The sequence below is a fragment of the Myotis yumanensis genome, unplaced genomic scaffold (genome assembly GCF_028538775.1).
Source record: "Myotis yumanensis isolate MYYU_CA2020_CCGP unplaced genomic scaffold, mMyoYum1.0.hap1 SCAF_22, whole genome shotgun sequence".
Taxonomy (NCBI): Eukaryota; Metazoa; Chordata; class Mammalia; order Chiroptera; family Vespertilionidae; genus Myotis; species Myotis yumanensis.
Window position 1 is genome coordinate 1,722,786 of NW_027223773.1, and position 24,391 is coordinate 1,747,176.

At 47.5% G+C, this 24,391-nt stretch overlaps 1 protein-coding gene across 1 annotated transcript; it reads left to right on the forward strand.

Moving 5' to 3' along the window:
• The first annotated feature begins 243 nt into the window (after positions 1-243).
• Positions 244-22,442, forward strand: ZBTB41 (zinc finger and BTB domain containing 41). Its single transcript, XM_070401285.1, has 12 exons — positions 244-323; positions 878-2,269; positions 5,123-5,330; positions 6,060-6,129; positions 6,876-7,023; positions 8,984-9,113; positions 10,299-10,394; positions 11,982-12,088; positions 13,047-13,152; positions 15,088-15,176; positions 16,535-17,370; positions 18,329-22,442. Exons 2-11 carry the CDS (start codon positions 1,024-1,026, stop codon positions 17,188-17,190), a joined length of 2,856 nt encoding a protein of 951 aa, XP_070257386.1. The 5' UTR covers positions 244-323; positions 878-1,023; the 3' UTR covers positions 17,191-17,370; positions 18,329-22,442.
• Positions 22,443-24,391: the final 1,949 nt, after the last annotated feature.

Here is a 24,391-nt window from a genome sequence, read left to right on the forward strand (position 1 = left end):
GAGGCTTACGGAGCATGCGCACTGCCGGACTCGCCAGGCGGGTGGGGAGAGCTTACGGAGCATGCGCACTTGCCGGACTCCCCGGGCGGGCGGGGAGGGCTTACGGAGCATGCGCACAGCGGGGCGCGCGCACATGCGCAGTGGCCGGCGCCCGGCCGCGCGCTGGGAAGCGGGGCGGCTGGGCGGCGGCGCGCGCAGTGACGTGGTCGGTGGGGCCGACGCCGAGGGAGGGGGGCTGAACCCGGAAGTGGGTCGGCGCTGGAGCGAGCGCGCCGGGAGTGGAGCGCGGCGGCGGCAGCCAGCGGGGCAGCCCCGGGTTCCCGGTAAGGGCTCTACGGGGCGCTCGCCCGAGGACCCCGGGGTGGGGACGGGAGCGGGTTGGCCGCCGGCGAGCGCGCCGTCCCCGCCGGGGTTGGGCCTGCGAAGGCGCCGGTGCTGACGGGGTCGTCCCGGAGGTTGACCCCGCTCGTCCTGCGAGGCGCGCTCCGGGGGTGGCGCCTCCGCGGGGCGGCGTCGGCCGCGGGGCGCGCTGTGTCTCCAGAGCGGGGAGCCTGACGCGCCCCACAACAGCGTGTGATCGGGGGGACTGACTTGGTGCCGCGGCGGCGCAGGCCTTATTGTCACCAGCCCCGCGCCCACCTGCCCCCTCGCTCGGGGGTCGCGGGCGCCTCTCCTGCCCCGTGCGCCCGGGCTTCCCCCGCGGGTCCTTTGTGGGTTGTCTCCCCGACGCGGCCCGCGGGGCTCCCCGCCCTGAGCTCTCAGCCCCGAGGGAGTGGACACTACGACCTGGCCGTCCTTTCGGGCCGGGAGGGCCGAGGGGCGGGTGGGGCGAGGGGTTTGGGTTTGCGATCTAACACTTTTTCTCCTTATTTTGCAGCTCACGAAGCCCTCGGGCACGCCCCTCCGGGAGCCGATACCCAAGACAATCTAGTTTTTTCTTTTCTTTTTTTTTTTTTCTCTCCCCCTTGCTACCTCCCTTCAGCCACTTGATGAAGTTTCTCGCCCCGAAACCGTCGCCCTGCAATGAAGAAGAGGAGAAAGGCGACTCTCAGCCTTGACGACAAGATCCGCCTGGGCTGTCACCGCGATCCCCCCGAGGGGCATGTCGCCGCCGGGGCGCGGGACCCGCTGACCTACGCCCCGCGTGCCACCCCGAGACCGGCCCCCCCGGAGGCTCTCCGCTGCTACCGGGACCTGCCCCCATCACCACCGCCGCCGCCGCTGCCGCTGCCACCGCCTCCTCCCGCCGCCGCCCCCGATCAGAGGAAGCTCCTGAGCTCCTGGCAGTACCGCCGGAATCTGCTCACCTACCTGAACGCCGACCGGCAGAAGCAGCCGTCCTTCTGCGACCTGCTCATCATCGTGGAAGGGAAGGAGTTCAGCGCCCACAAGGTGGTGGTGGCCGTGGGCAGCAGCTACTTCCACGCGTGCCTGAGCAAGAACCCCAGCACGGACGTGGTCATCCTGGACCACGTCCCCCACTCCGTCTTCCGGCACCTGCTGGAGTTCCTCTACACGGCCGAGTTCTTCGTGTCCCAGTACGAGATCCCCCTGGTCCTCGAGGCCGCCAAGTTCCTGGACATCATCGATGCGGTCAAGCTGCTCAACAGCGAGGGCGTCCACCCCCCGTTCCCGCCCCAGCGCCTGGAGCAGCCGCCCCCCGAGGAGTCGCTGAGCGGGTTGACCGGCGGGCGGCTGTCGGACGACCATCGGTGCACCTTCTGCAGCAGACACTTTTGTTACAAGAAGTCCTTGGAGAACCATTTGGCCAAGACGCACAGGTCCCGCTTCTTGGGGAAAAAACATGGGCTAAACATGCTGGACAGAGGGTTTTCCGCCAGGAGGTCCAAGAGGAACCGGAGGTGCCCCGTGAAGTTCGAAGACGCCGCTGCCACCGCCGGCGATGACAAACGGGAAGGTGGCGACGGGTCAGGCAGTTTGAACCGGGACCGTTTCGAGAAGGGGAAGCCCGATCGTAACGATTCCGAGGACCCGGGAAGCGAAGGGAACGCCGAGGAAGATGAGCTAGAGGAGGAGATGTCCGATGAGTTCTCGGACACCGAGGAGCCAAGTGACAAGGAGCCGAATGGTGCGGAGGAGGAGGAAGAGGAGGAGGAGGAGGAGGAGGAGGAGGAGGAGGAAGAAGAAGAACCCGAGACCGGCGATTCTGCAGGAAGTATTCACGACGGGTTATCTCCTGTGATCATTCAGATAAATAACAAAAAAATCCTGCAGTGCCCCGTATGCGATAAAACCTTCGACCGGATAGGTAAGAAGAGAGAGCGTGTCGCACTTCTGTCTCTAATAAATTAGTTTTCATGGGTATTTTGAAGGCCATGATTAAAAACTGGACTTGGGAAGTCAATTTTATCATTTTTTTAATATTTTCTTTTTTTTTTTTTTAATATACATTTTATTGATTTTTTTACAGGGAGGAAGGGAGAGGGATAGAGAGTTAGAAACATCGATGAGAGAGAAACATCGATCAGCTGCCTCCTGCACACTCCCTACTGGGGATGTGCCCGCAACCAAGGTACATGCCCTTGACCGGAATCGAACCCAGGACTCTTCAATCCGCAGGCCAACGCGCTATCCACTGAGCCACACCGGTTAGGGCTGGAAAGTCAATTTTAAAAAGAATGCTTCACTAGGGTGGGTGTTTGGTTTCCAGTACATATTTTATCCTGCTCGTTTAAATTTGTCGTTTTTCAGGAATTAAGTATTCATAAGGCTTTATTGTCTCTCCATGTATTGACAGTAGGTGACAGGTGATTGGTTTATGTATTTGGTTTGAGAATCTCCAGAGCATCAGTTATGGTGAATGTAGAGATTTGATTTATATGCTAATTCGATTTCATAGATAAGTGCTATTTTTGAGTCATGACAGAATGAATTAGGCCATATTAGATTTAATTCAATAATGCGTATTTTCCTCTTGGACTTGGTAACATGTGAGTTAGAAACATCACCTTTCCAGTGTTGGGTATTGTTAGAGCCGGGAGGTTTCGGACTAGACTGTTACATAGTTGAGAGTAAAGCTGTACTGATTGCGATTTAATTTTGTCGGACGAGTCTTTAGGAAGTGCCCTAATTAGTAGATTCTTTGGTTGTGGTCATAATGAATACATCACCTTTTCCCTTATTAGAAAAGTCTCTGTAGGAAATGTGGTCTGTCAGCTTGAGTTAAAAATATGTCAGTGACTATTTAAGATATCTCATATTTGCTAGCAAAAGAATTTTTGAAGCCCTCTTATATGAACTTTTCTAATGTGGACTTCTAAATTGCAACAATTGATATTTTCCATATAAATCAAAGTTATGAAATTGTGAAATATAATCTACCACATGAAACGGTAAAAGGAACATGTGAGTGCAACCCCACTTTGTAAAATTACTCAGTTTAATCTCTCCCCATGTGTGTGGCAGGGGTGAGTTACTCATGGGACTGGTTATAGGTGGAAATTGGTTTTATAAGGGATTGATAATCATTTCCTCTCCAAATAGGCGACAGCAGCGCCGACATCTTTTTGCGTTTTATCACACCTCTGAACATTCGTCACTCCGCATGAGAATACTTTTGACAGCCCAGTTTAATAATTTATCTCGATTTTTACTGTGCGGCTCTGTACAAACACGAATAATGTAACTTTTCCTGAGTAACGCAGTGGGAAGGGCACAGAAACACAGGTGAACTAGTTGACTCAGGCTGGACAGCCGCTCCTGCAGAGCTCTCGACGAATGCTGTGCGGGTGCAGGGGCGAGAACGACATCTTTGCATGGGGAGACCCGAGAACATGTCATCTTTCCAATAGATTTTCTTTCTTCGGCTTTGGGTTCTTCGCTCATGCCTCCCGTGCTCTGCCTTCATTTGACCTAATTTGACTCGAGAGGAGCGAGCAGGGAGTTGGGTCACAAATGGCCTCGCGAGCCCAGCACGCAGGCCTCAGCCTGTGAGATGCTTCCGAGAGGAGTTCCGCGTGGACGTTAGGTTGGGAGGCCGGTGCTGTCATTCCCCCTCTGTGTTACCTGTCAGAGTCCCTGCGAAGAAACCTGTTCACTCTACATAACCTGGCATTTCCTGCAGTAATTTTATCACAGGACACTTTTGGGGTGCACTTCTTTCCCTGCCCCGAGAGATGAGAGTTCCCTGCACATCATTTGGGAAAGTCTGTTCAAGATGAAGGTCCTGGCAGCTTTTTAATCCAAGGGCAGCGCAGGTCATTGTGGGAATAGATGGGTCCCATTGCAGGTCTATTTCCAGCATACCTTTCGGAGTGTATTTTACATTGCCCCTCCCTCTCATTCCACACCCCCCTCCCCCCTTGGCCTCACTGGGGCTGTGTTCTCTCCCCCAGAACTTAGAGATGGCAGTTGACATTATAACATAGCAGTTAAAAAAGCATGGGCTGTGGGGGATGTCCCGCCGCCTGCATTTTTGAACCCAGATCTTGGGCAAGTTCCTTCACCTTCTGTCCTTTGTACGTAGAGTGGGGTAGATGCTAACGGTACCTTCTCCTGGGGTGACAGTGAGGATGGAATTGCTTACAACGGATGACATGTAGAAGGTGTTCGAGGAATGCGAGCTGCCCTTGTTGTTCATTGATCTAGTGTGGTTGCGTGTCTCTGACAGGCCAGCTAGTGTGAACGCACTTGGATATTTCCTGCTGCGTTCTGTCCCTTCCCTCCACCCCCAGCCCTACTCACAGCCCGAGGAATGGCGGAGCGCTGATCGAAAGCGCAACGTAGCTTCATTCTGGTTTGATAAAACCTCCTCGTTACTTGTGATGTCGGAGAACAGTCATCCCGGGTTTTACCTTGGGACCCTCCAGCTCACCTGTCTCGCAGGAAAGGCCTGCGTTCAGACTCAGCCCTCGAACACAGGGGAGGAGGTGGCCCAGGTTTTCGAGGGAAGGTGTCTTGAACAGTCAGCTCAAAACAATAAGTCGCTGAGGCTTATCAAAGTTACAAGTTTAGGGAAACTTCCTTTAGGTGTGGGTGTGGGTGTGGGTCTGTGTATTAACTAGGCTATGAATCATGAGGTTGTTCTCCCACCCCCCCCTGTCAAATTCTAGTCACTGTGGTGAAGGTACTGAGTTTAATGTTGCCGTCTCTCTCTTCCCAGGGAAATACGAGAGCCACACACGTGTTCACACAGGTGAGAAGCCCTTTGAGTGTGATATTTGTCACCAGCGCTATTCGACAAAGTATAACCTGACTGTTCACAGGAGGAAGCACGGCAGCGAAACCGACTTTCATAAGAAGGAGCACAAGTGCCCTTATTGTAACAAACTCCACGCCAGCAGGAAGACGCTCGCCAAGCACGTGAAGAGGCAAGTATGGCCCTGCGTCCGTCACACACTCACCGTGCCCTCCGGCTTACACACGCAGGTCTCCGGGAGCGTCGGCGGAGGGGGGACTTGTCCCCAGTGCTGTCCTGGCTTCGCATTTTGCAGACTGTAGACTGATTAAGAGCTGCGAGTGTTGGTTTGTTGACATTTTTTGTTCAGGCTGTTGAGATGAAGGTTTTTGACGAAATGCTCTCCTTCGTCTCTCTAGACTGTAGACATTTCAGATACAGCATTTAGTTATCTTGTTTTCTGCCTTGGGTTTGGGCAAGTTTGTTTTCAAAATAATACGGTTTTAGAACTCTAGGGAGGGTTTTAGAACCCTAGGAAGCTTATTCCTCGTGCTCAACTTTGTCTTTAGTTGATAAAGAATTTGTGAGAGAGAATATTTAACTCATAAGATGTTAAATTTACTGAAATCTGGCCAGAAAAATCCACAAAAATTAAGTGAATCACCTTGAAGATTATCTCTGAATAGCTAGGTCCCTGGATGTATTTAAAGTCTGTCTAGACTTTTTGACAACATCTGCATAAATTTAGGCATATGCATTCACTTCATGAAGTGACATGTATATTCCTAACATACTCACGTGTGTCTGTCTGTGTCAGAAAGGAATCTGTCTGATTCTTGTAATCACTGTCCACAGGTTATATGGAATGTTGATTTAACTAATACAATCTCTTCTCAATCATTCTTTTCTCTTTCTCTTCCAGATTTCATCCTGAAAATGCACAAGAGTTTATTTCCATTAGGAAGACCAAGAGTGAAAGTTGGAAATGTGAGGTAATAGCTTTTCATTTGTATTAGAAAACAAAGCTAAATGCCATGGGACCTTTGGGGAAAGTAATCAGACTTGCACGTAACACCAACTTGGTGTAGCTGCCTTTTAGATCTGCCTTTTAGCTATGACATCCTCTGTTTGATAAATTAAGGCTGGTGATGAACCTGACAAATACAGTCCTGGCTTTATTTTACTGTGATCGCCATGCCTTGAACTTGAAGTTGTGCGTGTAAACTGTGACACCACTGTCGCCCGTGCATATCAAATGTTGGAACTTCCCCTCCATTTCTGATTATCTGTTGCTACATAACAAGCCACCTCAAGGCCTAGTGGCCTTGAACACTCCTTTTCTGGGTCAGTCGTCTGAATTTAGGGCAGGACGTTGCAAGGTGATTCTTCTGTTCCACGCGGTTTCAGCTGACGTCACTCAGTCCTTTGCAGCCAGTGGGTGGTGTGATCTGGTCTGGTCAGGGGCACTTCCAAAGTGACTCATCACAGCGCTGGCAACTTGGTGTTGGGCGTCTTCTCTGCTCTGGTCTCTTGGTGGGGCTGCTTGAGCTTCCTTCTGGCGTGGCGGCTAGGATCCAAGAAGCCTTGGCCAAAACTAGAGGGCTTTTTAGGCCCCGGAGCAGCACTGTCAGCACATTTTTTTAAATCTACTTGAATTTATGGGTTTCTTCCTCATCACGAGATCTGTATTTTAATTTCTAATCCGGTCTCCTTACCTTTTGTGTGCACGTTCTTTTAGATTTGCAAGAAGTATTTCACTCGGAGGCCTCACTTGGAGGAACACATGATCCTGCACTCCCAGGACAAGCCCTTCAAGTGCACCTACTGCGAAGAGCATTTCAAGTCACGGTTCGCCCGGTTGAAGCATCAGGAGAAGTTCCATCTGGGTGAGCAGATGGCTTCTTCCAGAAGCAGTGGCAGCGGTTGGTGACCACAGCGTGTGGGGGCCTGCTGCTGTCACACCCCCGAGGAGGGGGAGGAGGAGGAGGAGGGGGAGGAGGAGGAGGAGGGGGAGGAGGAGGAGGAGGAGGAGGAGGAGGAGTCGTGTGGATCGGGAGGGGCGCTGCGTGTCCTGCAGTTCCTGGAGACCAGGAAATACGTCTGTTTATTTATTGTTTCGGTGGCAGATTTTCCCGTGGTTCTAAATGGCATTTACTCACCGTTGACAGTTGGATAGCTTTGGGAGTGGTTGGGTTACGGCTTCTTTGTGTTGGAAAAAACTCATTTTTCAGGGAGGGCAATAGACTTCGTCTGCTTGGAATTCAGTGTCGTGTTGGGTGAAGTCTCTCCCCAGAGCGTGTGGGCACAGCGGGGACTGTGGCCTGCTGGTGGTGTGGTGAGGCGCAGTCACCATGGTTAACCCCGGAGATGAGTATTGTCATGCCCGGTGGAGGCTTTTCCTTTCAGCGTTCCCATTGACAACTTGGATGCAGATACGTGCCTCGCGCTCAGGAAATGTGTAGCTAACGTGAAGCTGGGAGGGGTGATAAATACAGTAGAAAATAAAAATGTAAAAAGAGAACTGGACAAAAGGTTAAAACAAATTAAGTTACATTTATTTAAGAATAAATGCAAAGCCGTAGGCATGGGGATGACCTGACTTTTGGTCGTGGGAGACACTGTAAAATGGTCCAGATCCCAACTCTTGTTTTACAGGTGGGCTTAATAGCAGAGACTTTCAAGGCACAATCCAACCAGTGTCATAGGACTTGACGGAAACCAGTGTAGCTTTGAACTATATTAATAAGAATATATCGTTCAAAATTAGGAGGTAGTTGTCTCACCGATTTTAACTTCATCTGCAACATGGCATTTCTCGATACCACATTCAAGATGGAAATTGACAAATACATATTCTAGAGGTGGGTGACCATGGTCGCCTAGGGTCGTACAGTTATTTCATGGAATAAAACGTTTGAAGGACTTAAAACGCTTTTGGAAGTAGGGAGATATTTTGTCTGGGAAGAGAGATTGACCATCTATCTCCCAATATTCTGAAGCCTCCATTGTGTGGTCAGGAATACTTCAGCTTTGCAATTCTAGTATATAGCACTAGTGTCTGCTGGAGGCTTATTTTTGTTTTTTTGCTTAGACTTCTCTGCATTTAGTAAGTTGTTCTAGCATAGTATTTCATCTCAGCATGTCTAAGAAACAGGTTTTGTAATTACTGTTGCATGGGTTACATACTATTACGATATGTGTAATGTAAGAACCGTGGTTGAAGGCACGTTCATGACTGCGTGTTGCATGTGAGAAGTTTCTTTAGGCGTTAGTTCCGGGAAAAACAGCTTCTGTTGGAAATTGAGGGGTCTTCAATTCCAGGAATATAGACAGGATTATAAATCTGCCTTCTGGGAAGAGAAGATATGACTGTAAATAAAGGATTGCATTGTGTCGTGACATAGGCACTAGTGAGAGTGGGCATCCGTTTGTTACATACCGTAAAGGGGAAAGCCCAGTCAGTCTCCCGTGGAGGGGGAAGCCCAGTTCATACCCACTGTGTCTTCCTCCTTCCCCTCGAGTCTCCTTTGCTGTTTATGCAAAACCCTTCATTTCCGAAGCCTCTGGTCACCAGATGTGTGTGGGGCTCTCCCCACACCAGTAGGCGGGTCCCCGACACCAGCTGGCTGTCCCACAGGTGAACTCGGTGCCGGCACGCTGGCTGGAGACGGTGTCCGATCCCACGGGTGAGGGGCTCCGCCCTCCGGACTGCCCTCCCCCTTCAGATGCCGATCACAGGCAGTAGGTTCCAGGTCGCCCGCAGCCTCTCTGGTCGCACACACACCCGTGAAGTTGACCTTAGTTTCTCCTCCTCAGCCTGGACTTACACTGTTCTTTCCCTTCCAGGTCCCTTTCCGTGTGACATCTGTGGTCGCCAGTTCAATGACACGGGGAACCTGAAGCGCCACATAGAGTGCACGCACGGCGGGAAGAGAAAGTGGACCTGCTTCATCTGCGGGAAATCAGTGCGAGAGAGGTGAGGGCCCACACACACGCAGGAGCGCCCTGGTGCCGGGTGTGGAAATGAGACCTGTCGTGTGTGAGGACTAGAGAAACGCAGGACACAGCGTGCTTGAGTTATGCTTTAACGTCAGGGCTAAAGGTAAAACACAAATTATGTAAAAGGCTATAGACCAGTGGTTCTCAACCTCCTGGCCCTTTAAATACAGTCCCTCATGTTGTGATGACCCAACGATATAATTATTTTCGTGGCTACTTCATCACTGTCATGTTGCTACTGTTGTGAATCGTCATGTAAATATCTGATAGGCAGGATGGTCTTAGGCGACCCCTGTGAAAGGGTCATTCGCCAAAGGGGTCGCGACCTACAGGTTGAGAACCACTGCTATAGATGACACTATAAAGCCAGGATTTGTGAGTTTAGATGGTGAATGTAATGTAGGTACCACTTTGCCTTTTTCTGGAACCCCACTAGAAATACATTAACATTTATTCACTTACTTATTTATCTTAAAGACAGTCAGCTACAGAGACCGAGGAGAAAGGTAACAGGAACAACACAGGTTTACAGCTAGAAAGCCAGTGGGTCAGTGGTACCCGACTGAGGTCTCGGGCTGAAGGAGGCATCACAGAACCCACAGAAGGCACAAGGACTAGCAGCGGGGGGTCCCCCTGGAGCCAGCGGGAAGGAGAGGCAGAAAAGGGGGCCTGAGGTCAAGGTGCTTGAGAAGGGAGGTCATTGGATCCTTCCACCCCCCACTTGGGCCATGGCTGCGGGCACCCCCCTCCCAGCGCGCAGTGCAGGGTCGGTGTGTTCTGACTCCTGAAAGCACTGAGACCCGGGCCTGATCCCGGCGGACATCCTGGCTTATGGGTTTGATCTTCCAGGCAGATGAGAAAACAATTCCCTGACTCAGCAATCTCAGTTACGTATCTTCTCTTTATTCTTCTCCAGGTTTTGTGTAAGATAGATAGATAGATAGTTAAGTCATGAGCAAACCAGTGGCAAAGGGGCCAACGTTCAGATTTTGTCCTTTTTGGTTTTTTCAGAGGAGAGAGAGCTGTGTGTGTGCAGGGGAGAGTGGTCCTAGAAGAAGAGTGTTTGCTTGAACACGTTTCTAGTGAGCCTGCTGGGCGTCTGTTTCGTGTACACGTTGGCATTCAATAAATCCTTCGTTTAAACGTGTGTTTTTTAACGTAGAACCACGCTGAAGGAGCACATGAGGATCCACAGCGGGGAGAAGCCTCATCTCTGCAGCATCTGTGGGCAGCGTTTCCGTCACGGCAGCTCGTACAGGTGAGCTGGCCCTTTTCTTCCTGGTACGCGAGCGAGAATTATGTCTTCGTTTTACTTCTGTTTTCTTACCAGTGGCTTAGTTGTGTGTTGAGTGAAAACATTTTTTTTTTAAATACATTTTATTGATTTTTTACAGAGAGGAAGGAAGAGAGATAGAGAGTTAGAAACATCGATGAGAGAGAAACATCGATCAGCTGCCTCCTGCACATCTCCCACTGGGGATGTGCCCGCAACCCAGGTACATGCCCTTGGCTGGAATCGAACCCAGGACCTTTCAGTCCGCAGGCCAACGCTCTATCCACTGAGCCAAACCGGTTTCGGCTGAAAACATTTCTTAATACTTGTAACAAGCAAAGGTGTGCAAAAACGTGTAGACTTCCCCCTACAACTTCCAATATCGTCTTCATTCTGTGCTATAAAATATTTTTAAACGTTTCCTCATCACCAGATCTGCCGGATGCTTTACTCTTGGAATTGTCATCGTTTAAAGATTTATTTCATGACTTTTCTTTGAATCAAAATTCATTATAACTCTGGCGTTGTAAACTTAGTGTATTTCTTCATTCTCGATTGTCCAAGAATAGTTTGGTATGAAAATACGGCAAAATGGAAAACTCCAGGATTCTCAGTTTTTGAAAAGTCTTCATTATTTGAAATTCATGTAATTATTTCTGCAACTGAATCCTTGACCACATTTGCAGTTTCTGAAAAGTTGCTTTTTTTTCTGGATGAATAGGTGACTGTGTACTGGGAGATCCGTGTACAGTTTTACTGTTAATTAATGCTCTGAAGGATGTTAACCTTAAGGCTTTGCTATTTACCTCGAAGTTTAAACAGAATGCTTCCCTTTGCAGGTAATTCAGTCAGTTTACAGTTTTAGTGACAGTAGAATCAGCATGTTTGGGCGACTTGAATGAGAAAGCTGTTCGTTTCCCTGGGACAGACATAGCTGGAGGACGGTGAGGGTAAAAATAATCCCAGTTAAGTCAGTTTTGAGAATTTAAACCTTTTATAATCTGTCCTTGGGTAACTACGAAATGAGCCATATTTTGTCTGGTTAAATATGAAGAACAGTAGTAAAATGTAATTGTCAGAAAGCTGATTACTTAGACATCCACTCAGTCCTCAACTGTCACTTTATCAGCACTGCCTGTGCTCCGAAAGGGTTCCTTTAATTACTGGCTGTCACTGGCCACCCTCCGATCTGTCCCTTGGGCTCCTACCGGTTTGTCTGCTTCCAGTCCTTCTGGATTCTCTCCTCCTCTGGCTGCTCGGAGACCTCACTGGCCAGAGGGATACGAGTCCAGCTCATGGTAGGTCTAGTGAAGTAGATGGAGGATCTGAAAGGTGAGGAGGCAGTGTCGTCCGGCCGTGTGGGAGCCTGGGCGGAGCTGAGTGCTTGTTTGAAGAGGTGAGGACGCAGGAAGCCTGGAGTCAGGTGGTCAGAGCAGGAAGGGCTCAGACCTAGAAAGGGAGCCGGAAAGGGATGAGGCTGGGAGCAGATAGCCGCTCCCCCCGCGTGGAGTCACCCCTGTTGTTCCTCCGGAGTCACCGTCTCCCGTGCTGTTCAACTCTGTTCCCCTATAGACTTCACTTACGAGTCCACCACGATGACAAGAGGTACGAGTGCGACGAGTGCGGGAAAACATTTATTCGCCACGACCACCTGACGAAGCACAAGAAGATACATTCAGGTGAGTGTGTTAGGTCAGGCTGTTCGAAGCCCTTCTGTAACAAGCACCTGAAAAGTACATGCTATTTAATGCTAATTAACGTTGGCTATTAGTCTAATGATTGGGTCTATGAGGGCCACTCCTTGAACGCTGGTCCCAACTACCTTTTTTAAGCAGCATTTGAAAGGGACATAATTTTATGACCCATTTTTTTTCCACTGTAAGTTTAATCACTTGGTTGTCTTTAATGACTACAAACTATACTTTAAAATTGTTTTAATCAAATGCTCAACATTAGCATTGTGCACATCATGTGGATTATGCAGCGATGGCTGCCCACGGCTCCCTAAAGCAGTGGTTCTCAACCTTCCTAATGCTGCAACCCTTTCATACAGTTCCTCATGTTGTGGGGACCCCCAACCATAACATTATTTTCGTGGCTACTTCATCACTGTAATGTTGCTACTGTTATGAATCGTCATGTAAATATCTGATATGCAGGATGTATTTTCATTGTTACAAATTGAACATAATTAAAGCATAGTGATGAATCACAAAAACAATATCTAATGATATATGTGTTTTCCGATGGTCTCAGGTGACCCCTGTGAGAGGGTCGTTCAACCCCCAAAGGGGTCACGACCCACAGGTTGAGAACCGCTGCCCTAAAGGTAGATGCCAGGATAGTATTTATCATTTTGATTGGAGTTGAAGGAAGTTAGCAGAACATGGACACTTGAAGAGAAATGATTGTGCCTGGGTGTTCAAGTTCATGTCACAGTGAATTTTTGAAACCCCATATTTCTTTTAAAAGAGTACCTTAATCATGCTGATCAATTTCAGATCGTTCCACCCTCAGCTGAGGGTGGCTTTACTTTCCCGGTCTATTTCTCCCCGTTGTTATTTTCCTGTTTGGTAATTTCTTTCTGCGGGGAAAAAACTGTAGTGCATATAATAATCAGATATTTGGGTCTTTAAGGTGAAAAGGCTCATCAGTGTGAAGAATGCGGAAAATGTTTTGGCCGCAGGGATCATCTCACTGTTCATTACAAGAGCGTGCACCTTGGAGAGAAAGTGTGGCAGAAGTAAGTGAACAGGCAGTGTTTCTCATCAGTACCGCGTCGGATCAGCCTGGGCTGGAGGGACTCACAAGGTGTCTCAGTTGATGCTGTTTGGTTGGGGGTAGGTTGGCTGACCACCTCTCTCTCACTGCGGTAGCTTCTCTGCAGACCTGTAGGAGTTGAGCAAGGCATAAGTACCAAGTTGTTCAGAGGCTGGGGGGGGAGGTGGACATTGAACTTGACTCATATAAAAGCTCGGCTCTTTGGGGGATCCGTGTGTGTTGGTTGCTGTGGCTCTTTGCGTGTATGACACTGCCTGCGTATTATCCTTAATGAGACAGCAGTTACCGGGAATGTCTGTAGTCAGAACTTAAACCTTTTTAACCACACTAAGCACTTAACATGGTATTTCATTTGAAGGAGGCATGCATTGTCCGGATCATCCACTTTTTAGTACAGTTTAGATAGCCAAGCTTAACTGAGTTGTCGAGTGTAAAATGTTGAACGAGTTTCTGCTCTTGGACGCGGTATTTGGAGCAAGTGCGAAGCAGCAGACGTGGTCCACAGACACTTAGTGACAAGTCCTGAGCGTGCTGCCCACAGCGTCCATAACGGCAGGAGCTGGAGACGGGCCTGAGGGCCACTAGGAGGCGACTGCATCCTTTGCTCACTTTCATGCATTGGTTTGGCGCTCCCTTTGCTGACCTTCGCTGACCTTGTTCAGCGACCCACTCATTGCATCAGTGTGTTCAGAGGGGTCGTTGTACTCTGGGCTCACGAGGTGCCAGCAGGCTCTGAAGGGCTGGGCCGTGAAAATACCCACGATGCCATGCGGAGAAGGAAGTCGGCCTCAGCAGCCCGTTCGCGTGGGTGGAAGCCGGGCCCGCACGCTCACTGCTCCAGAGCCTCAGCCCCTCTGTCCCCTTATAATGGGTCAGTGCCCCGGGAGCGTTTGTTTATGTGCTTACAACATAGATGCTGTATTATAGTTGAGATGCATTACATGAATCCTTAGAAATTAAAATGAGAAAAACATAAGTTCTTACTTATTAGTTCATTCAGTAATGAGACGGCCATCCCATGCTCACATAAATAGCAGTTGTGTGAAAAATAAGTCCTTCACAAAACAAAACTATCAAAAGAGTGGTGGTGTTTTACGTTCGTGTAAATCCCTTTCACGGCCTCCGAGCTGGATTGTCCCGTCTGCTGTCACGGGTGTTATTTTGGTTGAAGGAACTGAAGAAAACCCAGCCTCCCTCACATACACAGCTGGTTAACGGAGGAGCCTTACAATAGCCTTTTCCGTAGGTAATTGTGGGTGTTATTCGTGACAGCCACACTGAAACTCGCAAGGGGTAGCTTCGTAAGGGTAGGAGCAAGGGGCGACCTGAACAAGATAATTGGGGTTTTATCCTCTGATGCCTGTAATCTCTTGGTCGGCCTTGCACTTTGAATGAGTGTGTTACCTACATGACACTGTCGTATCTTGTGTTCGTCATTTAGAGACAGGGGCTCACTGAGTTACAGATTTTCCTGTGTCAGTGTATTTCACAGGACGGGATCAACAAGTCACGTTGGCTAAGACTTCCGCCAGCGTCCCAGAATGGAGTGCTGGGACCCTGCCAAGATCAAGGGCAAATGCAAGTTTCCCCAAAGTCTTACATTAGTTTGAAAGTTCCAATTTTATCAGCAACCGGTATTGTCAGTTTTTCCCCCATGAAGTGACAGGCTCACTTCATTTAATTTTGAGAAAGTACCTGCCAAAATATTCAGGTCTGTAACTGTAGGTTGTCTTTTGTTCTTTCAAGTCAAATGGTATTTATTCCTCGAAGACAGTGGCCACTTCAGCGCCCAACTTGGTCTTACAGGTGCTTGTCTTTGACACCATTGTGCTTCGATTTGTGGTGTATTATTTATTGAAATTACGCTAAAAAAACTCAACCCTTTTTATTTTCTTAGATATAAAGCCACATTTCATCAATGCGATGTCTGTAAGAAATTTTTTAAAGGCAAATCAAGTCTCGAAATGCATTTTCGGACGCATTCAGGTAAAACTTAATGGGCAGTTATATATATATATATACCTTTGTGTATTATTCAGGAGTAAAATAGAGGCATTTAAACTTTGTTGTTCTTGGTTAAATGGTTTTGTTTTTCCCCCCCATTAAGACTGTTACTCATTACGTAAAGTTTGACGTTACCGATGAGCTGTATGCCGCTCTCCCATTCTCCCTGACATAAGCTTTAATGCTGTGAACATCCTTCTGTACAATTAGGGGACGACCTTTCCGATGGGGAATGGACTCAGTGCATGGCTGTCCTGTTCCTCTCGTCTGCTTGTTTATGGTTCCTCTCTATCTGTGAACTCTCTAAAGACAGTTATTTTCTTGTCTTTGACAAAGTAATTCAGATATGGCCTCATTGCCTCGCCCGGAAGTGCCCACGTGTCCTTCCCTCCGCACAGTCAGCTGTCACTCACAGGCGGGCGAGTAGAACGGCTGGCTTCGCTGCTTTCCGGAAGTGGCCTCGTTCTACATCCTCCTCTTCCCTGGGCGCTGCTGCCTGTTGTGAAACAGAGGCTCTGCTGGAATCCTCCCTGGATGTCTGTGTTTGACGTCTCATATCAGTTAGGAGGTTTTCGTGCTCTTCCTCTTCCTCTCTGAGAAAGAGACACATTTATGCATTTTCAGCGCCTTTGTTTTAAAAAATATATTTTATTGATTTTTTTACAAAGAGGAAGGGAGAGAGATAGAGAGTCAGAAACATCGATCAGCTGCCTCTTGCACACCTCCCACTGGGGATGTGACCGCAACCCAGGTACATGCCCTTGACCGGAATCGAACCTGGGACCCTTCATTCCGCAGGCCGATGCTCTATCCACCAAGCCAAACCGGCTAGGGCCTGCCGCTTTGTTTTTATTGGGTTTGAGTGTTGTCAGGCGGCTGTTCTGGAAAAGAACGATAATTGCGTTCATACATACCAGAATGGGGGAAATAACCGGATTTGGGTGGTTTCAATAGGCAAGAATTACAGGATAGAATTTCTGAGTGACCCAGTGCTGCTGTGACAAGCAAAATCACACCTCCCTCCAGATGAAGAAGCCCCAATCGGGGGGGACATAGAGGCCACTGTGAAAACAAAGGAGAGTGAAAGCCAGCCGTAATGACAATGGCCGGGGCTAACGACTGAGAATTGGGACGCTTGCTCAAGGTTTGTCTAGTAAGGGGCACGGCCAGAATTCAAACCCAAGTCTTTCACGCTTTTACCAGCTGACTGCGTTGTGGCAGCACATAACATATTGCATTATTTTATTCAGTTCTTGTAAGGATCCGCATGGAAAATTGGCTACTTAAAACCACTGTCTTATCCAGCCAGGGCATTTTACACTTGATGTTTGTTCATGCAGGTGAAAAGCCATACAAGTGTCAGATCTGCAATCAGTCGTTCAGAATTAAGAAAACCTTGACCAAGCACCTGGTCATTCATTCGGACGCCCGGCCTTTCTACTGTCAGTACTGTAACGCCACGTTCAAGCGGAAAGACAAGCTCAAGTACCACACAGACCACGTGCACGGCATCAAGTCCCCCGACGACGCTCTGAGCGCTTCCGAGGAGAAGCTCGTGCCCTTGCCCGCGGAGTACTCGTCCGACGACAAGATCTTCCAGGCAGAAACGAAACAGTACACGGACCAGCCCAAAGCCTACCAGACGGAGGCCAAGACGATGCTCCAGGACGTGCCTGCCGAGGTGTGCGTGCCTGTGACGCTGGTTCCCGTGCAGATGCCCGACGCCCCGAGCGACCTGGGGCAGCACGGCGCCCCCCTCCCACCGTCTTCGCACGACATCCTGTCGCCACAGCCACCGGCAGCCGACTACCCACGGGCAGCCGACTTAGCTTTTCTGGAAAAATACACCCTGACTCCTCAGCCTGCAAATATAGTTCACCCCGTCCGGCCCGAGCAGATGCTGGATCCCCGGGAACAGTCCTACCTCGGGACGTTGCTGGGCCTCGACAGCGCCACGGCCGTGCAGAACATGTCCGACGCGGAGCATCGCTCGTGAGCAAGTTCACGCGTTCCACGGGTTTCTTGGGTGCCCACGTGCTGGCCGCCTGGTGCAGGTGGCTTTTCAACGAGTAGGGCTGCGATTTTTTTCATTTTCAAGTACTCAGAGCCGTCGCAAATCAAGAAAAAATACGTATCTCTGTTTACCGAACATGTGAATATTTGGACACATTTTGAGGTATTTGAAGTGAACATTTTTATGATTTTAAAAGATGATTTAGCGCTAATTTTAATGGAATCTCAAACTTTTCAAAATTATTAGCTGTTGACACTATGTTTTGATTTTTTGAATCATCAGTGGAAATTTTATTCTTTAGTCTCATTCCTCTTCTCTCCCTTCCCCATCTTCCGAACAAGTTTAAGGACCATGTAAGCTTTAGGAAAGAATTTACGAGAGTTTACTGATAATCGCAACCCTTCCTTATCCGAACTAAGATTCATTATTTCCTCCAGGTTTCTGGAAATTGGTATTAGGGATTTGAATTCATAATGAAGTCTTGGGTATATCTGTGTTGTTTCTTAGTCTGGTTACCTGATAATTTTAGGTTATCATTCTCCTTTGGTCTTTTGACAAAAAGCCAGAAAGCTAACGAGTGTCAGAGTAGCGTGTTCAGTGAAATGCAGGATGGAAATAATTACAGTGGGGCCTTGACTTACGAGTTTAATTCGTTCCGTGACGGAGCTCGTAACTCATATTACTCGTATGTCAAATCAAAAAGTGAACGAGCGAGACACGTGATGCTGGGCTGATGTTGTGGCGTTCACTGTGACGTTCGCTGCGCCAACTAGCGGTGGGGTATCTGAAGCTGGCTCGTCACCCGACTTTTAGCTCGCAACTCAAAGCAGAAAATCGGCCGAGAGACGGCTCGTATCTCGAAAAACTCGTTAGTCCAGACACTCGTAAGTCAAGGCCCCACAGTATCCAAATGATTGGTTTTTGCCTATGCTTCAGTTAACATGAATAAGAAATGCAAATACAGATCTAGGCATTAAATTACACAGCTGATAATATGTAGAAAGCAAACTGTGATAGCATCGTTCAAGGTCAGTTCACCTGTCGTAGCTGCCATTTATTTCCCATTAACATATCACAGCATAGATCTTCATCTCACTAATCAATGAAATGTAATTAACAGGTGATGTTTGGTCTCATTGACGTTGGCCGGCTGAAACTCTAGGAAACAGAACCGAGATGTTCCACACACCGTTGTTAGAAAAGGTGCCAAATTATACTCTGTGTGTCTGTCTGAACTCAGTGTTGTTTACTAGTAATTACAGGGAACCACTGTGTGTGTACAGGTGTACATGGAACCCAGGTTTATGCTTGCTTTTCCCATAAGCCTGGAGTCTAATTATCCTTGGTTTTCGTTGTTGTCTGAGACAGAAGTTGAGCACTTGGTGAAGGGAAATGACAGTTACAGGGACTCCTCACTGATGACAGTTAACTGAGGAAAAAGTCAGTGAAATGCCTTGAAAGGTGTGCACTTTCCGTATCTTCAAGTCAACTTCAACTTCAGCGAGGACACTGTTTCCTGGGAGAGCTGCTGGGAGGTTAGATAGGCGGGGCCGATTCCCGGAGCCTGTCGTTTGTATGTAAACTGGTGGAAAACAGCAATGTTGAGTTTGCTCTTTCCGTTTTGTTTACACTCCTAATTGCTTTAAGCACTTTTTTTTTTTTAATGTAAACTAATGTCTGGCCCAGCCCTTGTGAGAAAAAAAAAATCACAAATAAAATAATGAAGTTTTACTAAAATTTAGCCACTCGATGGGGACAGGTGTTTGCTGAAGCACTTAGGGAAGAAAGGTACTTTACATTTGTCGTGCTAGTGGGAAGAGGAGGAAAAGTGGTGAGAACTGAGGCTACTTCCCCCAAGTAGCTCCTGTAAATAAGAAAACCAGCCCGAGTTTTGCCTCAGTTGTTAAGATTCGGCGACAGTCCTTCCAGGACCGGTAGCTGTGCTGAATGTATGAATTCTCCTGTTTGGCACATTCTCTTGTGTGGAAACGGTCATCTGTCTGGTACTTACACGGCTGAACTTGACAATGAGAGGTCCTGTGAGTCTGTGAGTGTTTCAGATCGACTTTGAGAAATACGTATCCTGAGGATTTTTAACATAAAGAACAACACGGCTTTGAACTAAAGAAGTTCCTCTTAGGAAAAGAAGTCATCGTAGCCAGCAGTGTACCCTGCCTCGCATACAGCTGCGTGGAAGACTGGGACTTGCAAAAAGGCAGATGGTCTAGACGTGTGTACAGGGTGTATTCTGTTTGGTAGCGGCACAGAAGGGGTGTTGCATTTTCACAGGGAAAAGGACACTTTATTTTTTGAAGGTATTTACTTTAGGGTTCTTTCCATCACCTACTGCTTTAAATACACGGTTCGATGGTAGGGATTGGCTTACAGTAGGCAACTTTTCCGGAATGCATCTCTTCCGTAAAATGAAATACCAATCTATTTAGTTATTGTAGGTCACTACGCCTGAACAGAGGTTTATAAATTGCTTTCGCATGTTACCTTCTGCAAACTTCAGACCGAGCTCTGAGGGTGAGTCGGACGTGCTGTCTTCCCAGTTTGGAGAGAGGGAGTCTGAGGCGAAGGACGCAGTTACGCCCCCAACATTGATGAGTGGCAGGTCCTGGCTTCTAGGGAAGGACACGGGGCATCAGTCGTGCCTCCCAGGTGCCAGGCACCCCGTGTTCTCGCGTCGTCGTCAGCAGGCTGGGCGGGGAAGGGTGATTCTGACGAAAAAGAGTCTCAGCGGACGAACAAGCAAACGATCCCAATCTGCTGCCTCTAATTTCCAAATTAGAGCCTAAGAAACACTAACCTGGTGAAAACCTCGTAGATTTGGGCAAACTGAATGTATATAGTTTTTGAAGTTGGCACAAGAAATATGAAATGAGGCCTCCTCTTTTCCCTTAACCTTTTGTACGATTTGGGAGTTTCTGGGACAAATGTCCCGTCAGCTCTAAAATTCGTTACTTCTGTAGCTGTACTTAAATTTTGAATTTTGCAACTAAGCTTAGCCTCATTCAGAATTTTTTATCTTATGAGCATAATTTATTGTTTTAAATTAATGTTTTAGCTGATAGCAGTTAGCACTTAATATGTAAGTGGAATAATTTATATAAAGTGTAGAGATTTGTTAACCTGCTCCGTTTTTACTTAAATGCACCAAAGATTTTAGTAGGTATTGCAATAGTTCAAAAGAATTTAAATTCTTCGTTGTCTGAATAAATATTTGTCCAAAGAAGCACAGTTGAAGTCCTAGGCTTATGGATTTAAAAAGAGAAAAAATGGTTAGTTTGAATACTAAGATGAAGTGTTTGTGTTTATATGTATAAAAACAAGAACAGAAGAAAGTACTCTGGAAAGAGTCATACTGACAGATGAATCACAAGTAAGAACGCTGTTTTCCTCAGTTTCATGTATAGAATGTTACCTTAAGTGAACACTATTAAATGCATAACAGGAAGCTTATTTTTTACACTACACTATTAAAATCATTTGCCTTAGATTTTTTTTTTTTTTTTTTAAGACGAGTTGAAGTTATTTTTGTATGAAACACTCCACCTATTTTTTTGCAGTCTAAGATACCAGGCTAGGTTAGGGTCGGTCCTGCATCCAGCAAGATGTCACTAACTCCGAAGGCAGTGGTCTTGGCGTCCTTTTAGGTAATTTAGTCATTTATCGCCACGAGAAGAGCGAGCAGCCAAGATAGGGCTTAACCTGGTGCTTTTCTAAGTGACTTCCTTTTGAGCGATAGCTTTTGGCCGACCTTTTAAAGTGTCAAAGCATCTTAGCGGAGTAACTATAAACCGTCACTTGAGGGCTAGTAAAATATCATGCATTGTTTTCCATTCTACAATGGCAAGCGAAGTAAAGACACAGCTAAACTGGTATGTTGGGTAGTTTGCGTTTTCCTCCTTCCAGATCATTCGACCGTGTCCCCGGGGACAAGTCAGACCCGGGGCCCTGGCTCTCTGACCGTCTTGTCTGGATGGAATGCTCCGTGCCTTTCCCCTGTGTTGTAGTTGCTTCGAGTTGCTTCCGCCGGCCAGCGTGTGCCGGCTGATAACGGGGTTTGATTTTTGTGGTGGTTATGGGTCTTATGTGTGTGTGGCCTGCTGGTCAGGCAGCACTTTATTATAATTTTTTTTTTAGGTTGCTTTATGTTTACGTAAGGAAATAGGCACTCGCGTACTTCTGTGAATATTTGTCGTTTGTGTTTTTATGTCTCTTTTGGCCTTTATAGTCACTGCAAAGACACTCCCAGGCCTGGCTCTATACGCTTCTTAGAGGAATCTAACAAATAAAATAAAACGAGTTGTGTGTCTGTCTCTCTGTCTCCTCCCCGGCCCCCCCCCCCCCCCCCCCCGCGCCACCCCCCAGTTTTCTAACAATCATCAGTCACATAACCACACAGCTCTCTACTGAGCGGCTTCTGAGTTCAGTTTGCCTCAAACTGAACAAGAGGTGGTGATGGCTTGAATGAGTTCCCCCTTAGGAGCAGGAGCAACCCAGCCAACCGGCGAACAGCTTGAGCGTATCAACGCGGGCAGAGGGAGGACTTTAAAAGTCGAGTTGGGGTGACTCGAAGATTCCGTGCCAAATTTAAAATGATGAGAATGTACAAGAAGCCAGTGGCTTTTCTAAGACTTTAAATAGGGTGATGGGCAAGTGTTACCTGCTATTAGAGCGAATGATGGGTAATGTGAGAATCGTTTTCTAACTCGTTGAGAAAATTAGACAATTCTTTCTTGGGCCCTTCGCTTGCTTTTGCATTGCCTCTCGGTAAAGTCTGCAGGGGTTTCCTGAGGGGGATCGGCCTCTTTATTTCCTTCCAAACTATTTCTTCTTCGAGGTCCTTTTATGCTGGAATATTAGCATGCCCTCTGCACCTCCTTTGGAAGTAGCCTTAATAAGACAAAAGTAATAGGATTAGCTTGTATGGTAGATGAGAGATTTTGGTAGAGAGAAAGCCTACGTTTTGTTTACTCTTCACGCATCAACTTGCTATGTATCGATTGATCTTAAGTCTATGACTATTGGAAAAATTCCCAAAGAATCTAAATTTAGCCTCTGTAGCCATTATATAAATAGAAGTGAAGATTATATTCACGGAATAGAGGTTATACAGAGATGGACATACCTCTTTTTTTTTTCCCCCCAAATTCTTAAGTATTGTCAGTGCTTGCATTACTTTTGGAAATTCTAAAACATTTCTTGAATAAACAGCATGTACACTTCTCATGGTTATTTCTCCTCTTTGCTCGGTATTCCTGCTTGCGGTGAAGTTGGACAGCACCCTGGGGTGCGATTACAAAACTTTTATTCCTGCCAGCAGTCGGGCTTGACTTGCAGATGAAACTGGAGGACAGCTGATGAGTGTGGCGGCCAACAGATGAGTGCAGAGGTGAGCGCTGAGCTGCTCCACGCTGTGCAGTACCTGTTAGGATGAAGGGGACTCACCTTGTTCCTTAAAGGGAAAATGCTTTCGAACTTCGTTTGCAGTCTCAGGTCCCAAGTTTTGTCTTCATCCTTAAGGACACGAGTCAGGGCAGTTACAGAGAGAAACCTCAGATACCCACAGGCGTCATTTTGTCGACCGTGTATGACGTTCCCGGGCGAGTTTTCTGGATACGTTGGCTGTCCCGTGTTTCTTTTTTTTTTTTTATTTTTCGCTAAAAGTATTACAAAGGGTATTACATATGTCCCGTGTTTCTTAAGCACCAGTGTCTTTGTAGAAAAGTCCCCGTGTCTGTGATGACGAGGAGGATGTTGTACGCTGAACTAGTTCTCTGTGTTATTTTGATTAAAATAAAGTTCTTGGATCTTCATAAAGCATGTCCAGGTCTTACTGAACAGGTTCTCGGCATGGGGATGTGGTACTCAGCACTCTGCAGGCCTGGGTGAGTCAGAGACCCTGAACAAATGGAAAACCGAGCATTCCGGGGCACATCGACGTCAATTTTATTTCTCATCAGCCAGTTTACCTTGCGATATTTTACATATTAAGTGTATTAAATGATTTAATGGTTTTTAAGTGGCTAACTAATATACGTTTACATGCTAACAATGACTAGTAAACAAAATGAACTACACCGTGGAGCGGAAACCAACCTTTCAGCGACAGAGGCGTGAGAAGGCTTGTATTTGCAATGTTAATCTGAAGGATGGTATTCACGGTATGACATAATGTAAATGAAGTGTTTTTGGAATGATCATTCATGCTAACATTTTTGCTTAGAAAACTCTGTAGTACTGTTCTCCTTGTACACCAGTCTTAACGGGGTCAACACACCTCTGTAACAGTTTTGTTTAAATATTGTGAAGGTAACGGGTCCACTTCAGGCCCCATTGGGTATCAGTGAATGTCATTTCCCGTCTCACCTTCCGCATTGCCTTTCAACCAGGGATGCTTGTCTGACAGCGTTTGTGTACCCATACCCATACCGGTACATATTTTTAAAGTTTCCGCCCGGCTGGCGTGGCTCAGTGGTTGAGCATCGACCTATGAACCAGGAGGTCACGGTTTGATTCCCCATCAGGGCACATGCCCCAGGTTGCAGGCTCGATCCCCAGTGGGGGGCGTGCAGGAGGCAGCCGAGCAATGATTCTCTCATCATGGATGTTTCTATCTCTCCCTCTCCCTTCCTCTCTAAAATCAATAAAAGTGAAAACAAAACAGAGTTTCCTACTGCCTTTAGAGGCAGTGTGGTGTAGGGTAAGGGCAAGATTAGGGCCACGCCTCCTGTGTTACATATCCTGGCTTTGCCTCTTGCTGGCCTTAGTGCACGTCCGTAAAATACAGGTTAATGGGTTCCATCCAACAGGGTTGGGGCTTAAAACCACCCTGGACATATATGCATATGTTATTAGATAAAACCAAGGATTTATCTGTCCAGGGACGGCCTGCCAACGCCATCAGTCGTGAATTAATTGTGAATCTCAGGTTTCATCTACTTTTGCTCCCAGAAATCTCTAAGAACCAGCCAACACAATGCAATAGACACAATGCAATATTGTAGAACTGTGCACTTGAGACCTGCATAATGTTACTCACCAATGTCACCCCAGTACATTCAATAATAAATAAATAAAAACCCGGCATGTAAACTCACTGACTCCCCCTGCTGTGGTCACTCATTGAAATAAGCACGTTCCCACAAACTAGACATCTCATCGTCTTCATTCT

Coding starts and splice junctions, on each gene's coding strand:
- ZBTB41 (XM_070401285.1), top strand. CDS start 1,024: ATGAAGAAGAGGAGAAAGGCGACTCTCAGCCTTGACGACAAGATCCGC. Junction 2,270..5,122: donor TAAAACCTTCGACCGGATAG/GTAAGAAGAGAG, acceptor CTCTCTTCCCAG/GGAAATACGAGAGCCACACA. Junction 13,153..15,087: donor GGAGAGAAAGTGTGGCAGAA/GTAAGTGAACAG, acceptor TTATTTTCTTAG/ATATAAAGCCACATTTCATC.